Source organism: Oncorhynchus kisutch, linkage group LG12 (genome assembly GCF_002021735.2).
Source record: "Oncorhynchus kisutch isolate 150728-3 linkage group LG12, Okis_V2, whole genome shotgun sequence".
Classification (NCBI taxonomy): domain Eukaryota; kingdom Metazoa; phylum Chordata; class Actinopteri; order Salmoniformes; family Salmonidae; genus Oncorhynchus; species Oncorhynchus kisutch.
Window position 1 is genome coordinate 52,936,971 of NC_034185.2, and position 6,918 is coordinate 52,943,888.

At 42.0% G+C, this 6,918-nt stretch overlaps 2 protein-coding genes across 11 annotated transcripts in view; one reads left to right on the top strand and one right to left on the bottom strand.

The window, feature by feature from the left end:
- The window catches only part of LOC109901251 (zinc finger protein 583-like), an 880,650-nt gene that overhangs the window by 179,087 nt on the left and 694,645 nt on the right, over positions 1-6,918 (top strand). The window lies entirely within an intron of this gene.
- On the bottom strand, positions 910-5,331 carry LOC109900453 (zinc finger protein with KRAB and SCAN domains 3-like). The gene is made up of 3 exons (XM_031836616.1): positions 4,844-5,331; positions 3,913-4,043; positions 910-2,375 (listed from the first exon to the last, which is right to left on the bottom strand). The coding sequence occupies exons 1-3, from the start codon at positions 5,103-5,105 to the stop codon at positions 1,224-1,226; spliced, it is 1,545 nt and encodes a 514-aa protein (XP_031692476.1). The 5' UTR covers positions 5,106-5,331; the 3' UTR covers positions 910-1,223.

Here is a 6,918-nt window from a genome sequence, read left to right on the forward strand (position 1 = left end):
CAGGAGGAGGTAGATTTATAAATAGTTTTATTGGTATTAGAACTATATTTTTGTCCAGTTAGTGCAAGTTATTTCAATATATTTAGTATAGTTTTATCTAAAAAAATTACTTAATGTTTCACCATTTGGATTTTTATTAAATTTCACTGAGGATGGTCCTCCATTTCCTCCTCAAACGAGCCTCCACTGCTGCATAAACTGGTAACATTATTTGATAACTGGTTAGATGGCGTTATGCTTTCCCAAAACTTTGGTCTACATTAATGTAGCTGGAAGTTAGGTGTTGATAGCAACTGGCTGACTCATGCAGTGCTAACGTTAGCCAGTAATGGAATAAGTAACCAATTGTCACACTTGAGTAAAAGTAAAGATACCTTAATAGAAAATGACTCAAGTAAAAGTGAAGGTCACCCAGTAAAATACTACAGAGTAAAAGTTCAAAAATATTTGGTATTAAATATACTTAAGTATCAAAAGTAAATGTAATTGCTGAAATATACCTAAGTATCAAAGTATTAAGCAAACCAGACAGCATTTGATTTGATTTTTTTACGGATAGCCAGGGGCACTCTTCATAAGACATAATTCACAAACAAAGCATTCGTGTTTAGTGAGTCCACAAGATCAAAGGCAGTAGGGATGACCAGGGATGTTCTCTTGATAAGTGTGTGAATTGGACCATTTTCCTCTCCTGCTAAGCATTCAAAATGTAACATACCTTTTGGTTTCAGTGAAAATGTTTGGAGTAAAAAGTACATTATAAGTTGTCCAAAATGTAAAGTACAGATACCCCGAAAACTACCTAAGTAGTACTTTACACCACTGACGTTAGCAGGCTAGTTGGCTAGCAACCTTGCAAGCTGATTTGTAATAATACATTCATAAAGTAAATGTAATTGAAACCAGTAGTAATGAGTGTAAACAATATTGTTTAATATAAAGATATTTCTGTTGGAGTTTACATTTATGGGGAATAGGCTGGCTTTCCTGGGGCTTCCATCTTACGTCACACCCCGCGAAAACATCTTCCAGGATGACTTCGGCATTTTTATGGGTTTTATGTAATAACTCGAAAAATTGAAAAGTGAGGTAACTTTGCATTGGGACTTTTGATGTGTATACTAATGCAAATCCATGTTACATTCAGTTATGTTTATGCTACCTACCCTTTAATGCAGGTTTTGATCTGAACTTCAGAAGCTATCTAGTGGAATGATTACTTTCTATGTTAATAGATTGGGATGGTTTTTCTGCTGGTGTATCCTGAGGTAGCTCCTCTCTGTGAACTTCTTCCCGCATTGCGTACAAGCAAACTGCCTCTCTCCTGTGTGGACCTTCAGGTGTATCTTCAGATTGTCCTGGCGGGAGAACCTCTTTTCACACTGGGGGCAGCTGAAGGGTTTCTCCCCTGTGTGGACCCTCTGGTGCCTCTTGAGGTCACGAGCCTGGGCGAAGCGCATATGACATTGGGTACAGCTGTAGGGTTTTACCCCTGTGTGGACCCTCTGGTGCATCTCCACCTTCTGGAGGCAGCTGAATCCTTTATTACAGAACATGCAGAGGAACCGTTTCTCTTTACCATTACCTGATGTGGCTCCCCCTCCCTGAGCCTGGGCTCTAGCTCTGTCGTTTGAGTTCAATACCTGATCGAAAAGGACGCGGCCTTGTGAATCGGAAGGCTCCATCGACGTGGACACTGGGTCGCGATCCCTGAGCGAATGTAAAGGGGATTGGATTGCAACATTTGGATTGGTCTCTAAGCGTTCCCTGTAGTCTAAGAAATCTCTACCCTGGGACTGTCCATCTGCATTCCATGTGGGAGGAACGTCGCCCTCCACTTTCACAGTCACCTCATCTACCACCATAACCTCCACTTTCTTGTCCTGGCACCCTTCAGAGTATACACTACTACTGTACCGGTTCCAGTCCCCTCTAGACAGATCGGTCTGTGTCTCTAAGCCCAAGGATATGTTGCTAGCGTCCATCTCTGTAGTGTAAGAACAAGACAGATCATCACCGCCAGTGTCTAGAGCGTCACCAACATCTCCATGGGAATAAACTGTCCTCTGGCTCTGGTGAAATACCGGTAAGTACTCTGAGCCGGGAGCAGGAGGACAGCCCAGTCTCTCTGGGTCTGATCTGTGGTCATATCCTGTGTGTAAGAGCCTGTGTGTTTCAGTTAAAGTCTCAGTGTTGATCTCTGACGGTGTTCGGTGTTCCACTGACCCGATGCTGCATCGGATCCTGGGCAGTGCTGGGTCCTCCGTGGCCGCTCTAGTCTGGGTCTCTCTGCTGTGTGGTGGGTCCTCTCTTTCAGTCTTCTCCTGCTTGACCAGAGACGATCCTCCAGGACCTGCAGCCTCTGCATCTGCAGACTGACAAGAAGAGAGGTGGTACAGGAGTCTAATTGGATAACAACATCATAGAAAAGTATCACAAGCTCCCATACCCTCCTGAGACCCAGCAATTCATTTTTATGTTCTTTAATGGACATTCGTTTTTGATCGTATCGCTAAGGCCATACATGCGACTCTGTCAGGTCCTGTTGTACCTATGAGAGGTGCCACCTTCATAATTCTTTCTGGTGTGTAATTGTGTAATTATAATTTGAGTTTGATATTCAAATTGTTTCTAACAGGTCAGGAATAGTGAAAGTTTTCAGAGCAGTGGAATAATTTTCACATGAAATAAGATCTAAATAAGAGCTTGTTAATAAATAGTCTGTTCATATTTACTATCAATTAAGTCATAAATGGCCACTACAGATCACATACAATAAAAAAATATGAATATAATTTCTCTTTGTTTTTGCACCCCTAATGCATTTTTTTGTATTTTTAATGTCCAAACTTTATGGATCTCTGGGGGCTATGACAGATAAATGTGGATGTACATTTCAGTTCGCTGCAGCTACTGACTGGAACGAGCGGCAACAAATATTCGAACTGGACAGTTAACTCAATTATTCATTCAAAGATAACATCATGGACACTCTGACAATTGTGGCTGCTTTGTGTGATGTATTGTTGTCTGTACCTTCTTGACCTTTGTGCTGTTGTCTGTGCCCAATAATGTTTGTACCATGTGTTGCTGCCATGCTATGTTGTAAATAAAGGTTAAATATATATATTTTTAAGTGAATAGCTTAGGGTAGTGATGGGCATTTGAAATGATTTCACTATTTTAATAATATTATATTTTTAGGATATCCGGATTCATGCGTTTTAAAGAATGTATTTTTATTGGTTTACTTCAATGGAGATTTGAGAGAAGAGCAGGGTCCGGTGTGTGTAGCACTGAGGGAGAAAGAAAGTAGCCAAACCAACTCGCGCTAGTTAGAGAAACTTGTGTGCTGCCATAGTTTCTGTCATGCCATCCTGTAGTGCATGTAATGACTGCATCGTTGTAAAAAAAAGCTAGCTAGCTACAGTAGCCAGCTAAAGTAGCAAGGCTAATTGAGGCTATTTTGCTGTGCTTCCCATCCTTGTTTTACAACTCCATTCATATGAAACAGGAGCTGTTGGTTGATCATTGTAGCCTACATCTCATCTAGCCAGCTTAATTCCGTAACTTTAATTCCCTTTTGCATTGAGTAGAAAGCTCCAACTTCACTTACTACACATGGTTCCTCTTGATTGACCGACAATAACAAGCTACACCAGTGTGAAACGTGTGTAAGCTACCGGTGCAGTCTTTTTTATGAGGCACTCTGACATAACAGTTTTAATAAAACGTTGAATGTAATGATCTATCCTTGTAGGCTATGTAGCAGTGTCACATAGATCATTATTTAATTATACACTTAAATGAATCTCCCGAATAATCGAATACTAACATCTGTTTGGATATTCAAATAACCATGCCCATCTCTAGCTGAGGGTAGCCTTTCTGAAATAAACTGGCCACACTAACCTCTATCAAGATAACATGCTGGGTTGAGGTTCCACTCCCCTCATCAACAGTGATTGGTTGGTCATCTATCCATGTGTTGTGTCCCACTCGCTTCACAAAGCTCCTGTGGCCTCCAGTGAGATGTCCTTCCCCTGAGAGTTATTGTGGGAAAAGAGGTGCTTAGTAGAGCCCGACCGATATGTGCAAGATAACTAAGTAAATTAATCTGGTGAATTATTGCCTACTATCCAAGAACAAACTCTCATGGATCCCAAGTGGGGTATACCCAGTTTACAGCACCCCCCCCCCCCCCCGGGTTTTCAGTTGATGGTACTGACCCCAGTTTGCTCCCTCGTGAACTATAATCTCGACGCTGTTTAATCCAGACACTCTCTAAAACGCAAATGCGCCTCACTTGCTATATCTTTGGAAACAATTAACTTAACTTAAATTCATGCGATAAATAATATTTCAAATAAAAAATATACACTTACTGTGCACAGTTTAGCAAGTTGCACCTGGCTGTTTTCAAACACTGCCTCGGCTACGACATATCCTCTCACCTTGCGCTCGTATTTCCATTGGACCATTCCACATTTCCTGTGTTTCTCAAAATACATCCGGGTGCAACTTTGCAAGTGTACATTTTATATTTGAAAAATAATATATTGCTTATATGAAACATTTAGTTGTACTGCTCTAATTACGTTGGTAAACAATTTATAATAGTAATACGGCTCCTCGGGGGTTTGTGATATATATGTCCAATATACCACGGCTAAGAGCTGTATCCAGGCACTCTGTTGTATATTGGCCATATACCACACCTCTTCGGGCCTTATTGCTTAAATAACCTTTATCGTCTATTTGAATGGGCTAACTAAGACCCAATCCTGGGTAACACATCTGAATATGCGTGCAGAGGATGGGGCGACAGGCACTGCAAATATACCTCTTGCCATTCCTCTGTATCGGTCGAGGATCTTGACACTACTGGGACTGGCGAGGACGCGCTCCCTTGCCACCTTCAGTTCCAGTAGCTGTAGTTTCCTCTGCAATGCCCTGTTTTCTTTCTGGCTTTGAGATATCTCCAAACGAAACACTGCATATTCGTCGTCTACGAGTTTACAGATCTCTGCAACGGCTGCATTCGCTAGCACCTCCATGATGGAGGCTATTTGAGTGTGAAAAACCACACCGTCACAGTTTGCCATTGTTAACGTCAGCAACTAGCAAGCTAGTGTTACGAAGATAACATATGAACAAAGTCCTGTCTCCAACGCGAATTACACACTACCTGTGGTAAGTTTGATGCTGTGCAGTTACATTTGTCACATTTTGAGTTCAGCGTGTTAATAAACGTCGAAATAAAACCGCTAACGAGGAAATTGTTGGTCACTGTTCACTTCCGTTTACACTTGAAATGAAATTATCTTATTGGTTGACGTCATGGCTCAAAGGGTGTGGTTAAATGAAAAAGGTACGCGCACTGTTCTTTGAAACACGGTACTGCTCTATATACTGAACAAAAATATAAACGCAACATGATACAATTTCAAAGATTTGACTGAGTTACAGTTCATATAAGGACATCAGTCAATTGAAATGAATTCATTAGACCCTAATCTATGGATTTCACATGACTCGGAATACAGATCTGTTGGTCACATTTAAAAAAAAAAAGGTAGGGGCGTGGATCAGAAAACCAGTCGGTATCTGTGACTACCATTTGCCTACCGCAGCGCGACATCTCCTTTGCATAGAGTTGATCAGAATGTTGATTGGGGCCTGTGGAATGTTGTCCCACTCTTCAATGGCTGTGCGAAGTTGATGGATATTGGCGGGAACTGGAACACGCTGTCATACATGTCTGGTGAATATGCAGGCCATGGAAGAACTGGGACATTTTCAGCTTCCAGGAATTGTGTACAGATCCTATGGTATCTCAGTGCATTCAAATCATGATAAAATGCAATTGTGTTCCTTGTCCATAGCATATGCCTTCTCATACCATAACCCCACTGCCACCATGGGGCACTCTGTTCACAACGTTGACGTCAGCAAACCACGGGCCCACACAACTCCCTTAAATTTGAGGCATATGTGGCATTGTGTTGTGTGACAAAACTGCACATTTTAGAGTGGCATGTTACGTGGTCTGTGGAGACAATAAAATGCCACTCTAAAATGTGCAGTTTGTCATTCTGACTGCAGGAATGTCTGCCAGGGAATTGAATGTTCATATCTCTACCATAAGCCACCCCCAATGTTGTTTTAGAGACTTTGGCTGTGCAGCCAACCTGCCACTCATGTATGGCCACTCATCACCTGTGTGATGATCATGCTGTTTAATCGGCTTCTTGATATGCCACACTGGACAGGTGGCTGGATTATCTTGGCTAAGTAGACATGCTCACTAACAGGGATGTAAACACATTTGTGCACATCATTTTAAAGAAATAAGCTTTTTGTGCATATTGTAACATGTCTGGAATATTTATCAACTCATGAAACATGGGCCCAACACTTTACATGTTGCGTTTATATTTTTGTTCAGTGTAAATGCATATTCCCATTAAACTGTCTTTGCAGACAGAGTTCAGTGCGTCAAATCGGAGGGCATGCTGTCTGGTCCTCTGGCAGTCTCTATGGGGGTGCCACAGGGTTCAATTCTCGGGCCGACTCTTTTCTCTGTGTATATCAATGATGTTGCTCTTGCTGCGGGCGATTCCCTGATCCACCTCTACGCAGACGACACCATTCTATATACCTTCGGCCCGTCTTTGGACACTGTGCTATCTAACCTCCAAACAAGCTTCAATGCCATACAACACTCCTTCCGTGGCCTCCAACTGCTCTTAAACGCTAGTAAAACCAAATGCATGCTTTTCAACCGGTCGCTGCCTGCACCCGCATGCCCGACTAGCATCACCACCCTGGATGGTTCCGACCTAGAATATGTGGACGTCTATAAGTACCTAGGTGTCTGTCTAGACTGCAAACTCTCCTTCCAGACTCATATCAAAC